This window comes from Cebus imitator, unplaced genomic scaffold (assembly GCF_001604975.1).
Source record: "Cebus imitator isolate Cc_AM_T3 unplaced genomic scaffold, Cebus_imitator-1.0 Scaffold297, whole genome shotgun sequence".
NCBI lineage: Eukaryota > Metazoa > Chordata > Mammalia > Primates > Cebidae > Cebus > Cebus imitator.
Window position 1 is genome coordinate 512,404 of NW_016107612.1, and position 1,475 is coordinate 513,878.

At 42.8% G+C, this 1,475-nt stretch overlaps 1 protein-coding gene across 1 annotated transcript in view; it reads right to left on the bottom strand.

Moving 5' to 3' along the window:
• GINS3 (GINS complex subunit 3) overlaps positions 1 to 1,475 on the bottom strand; it is a 14,952-nt gene that overhangs the window by 2,312 nt on the left and 11,165 nt on the right. The window contains exon 2 of the mRNA XM_017502580.1: positions 874 to 1,107. Coding sequence (XP_017358069.1) covers positions 874 to 1,107 — 234 coding nt within the window. The remainder of the gene's footprint in view (positions 1 to 873; positions 1,108 to 1,475) is intronic.

The window sequence follows — 1,475 nt, forward strand, 5'->3', positions numbered from 1 at the left end:
AAAAAAAAAAAAAAAAAAAAAAAAAAAAAAAAAAAAAAAAAAAAAAAAAAAAAAAAAAAAAAAATTATGAAAAATTAAAATAAGGTTATACCATAAAAGATGAGAACAGAATGTATAACATTGTTTTGTCCTGCAAAAGTAATAACAATATGAGTTATTGTTTATTACACAGTGCAACACAGTTTTACCACAACTCTGTAATTTTGGCACTATTATCATCTCCATCAATCCTTACAGGTGAAGAACTGATGCCTAGAGAGGTCAAGTAGCTTGACCAAGTCATATTGTCAGGTCATGGCAGGGCCAAGCCCTAACCCCAGGACGAATGAAGGAAACAAGTAACTCAATAACTCTTGTATTTCCAACAGGAACCCTCAGGCCAGGCCTGGGACTGTGGATCTAAGTGCCCGTCATCTGTAATGCACCATCGCCCTTTTTTCTCTTTTTTTCTTTTTAATAGAGATGGGGTCCCACTCTATTGCCCAGGCTGAGCTTGAACTCCTGGGCTCAATGATTCTCTCGCCTTGGCCTCCCAGATTGCTGGGATTACAGGTGTGAGCCACCACACCTGGCCATGATCACCCTTTTCTTATTTCTTATTTCTTAGAGTTCTTGCTGGCCTCAACTTGTAGCAAGCAAATATGAAGAGTAGCAGACAGGTCATATTAAAAAAGTGTGTGTGTGTGTGTGTGTGTGTGTGTGTGTATATATATATATAATAAAATAGATAACGGGCAGGCAGTGTAACTGTAGGCTGACTTGGAATAATAACAAACTACATTTATAAGCCATACACTGTCCTGGTAAAAGCAGTCTCTGAGGCTGGCTCCTAAGACAAGTGCAGCACCATAGGTTTTCCCACCCATTACTTGCCTGCAGCAGAGACTGGGAAATGTCTGCATTCTCAGGACTGTCAAAATGCAGGAGTTGGGAGCCAAACCCATAGAAGTGGGGCCCCATTTTGTGGAGGTCCACCACATTGGCATCTGCACTGAACACGGTCCTCCAGCCCTCCTGGTAGATCTTGGGGAGTTCCACAGAAAGGATCCGTCGCTTGTTGTCAAAAAGTCCTTTTGCCAGCCACAAGGGGAGTTCAAGCTTGGAACCCTGCAGCATGCACGAAGGTAAATTTTCAACAGATAAGTAGCATAGTAAATGTGTGTGAGGAAAAGGAAATATACATCACCTGAGAATACTGCCTTTTCTCTTTGGTGGAGTGGCTGTCAAGCACAGAAGAGCTGGTGTGACTTGAAGAAATGAAGAGCGTGGGCTGAAGTTTTATGTGACGATGGAATGGACAGAGAAAATGGATTGATTTATTTATTTAGAGACGGAGTTTTGCTCTGTCACTCAAGCTGGAGTGCAATGGCGCGATCTTGGCTCACTGCCACTTCTGCCTCCAGGTTCAAGCAATTCTCCTGCCTCAGCCTCCCGAGTAGCTGGGATTACAGGGTTGTGCCACCACGCCTGGCTAA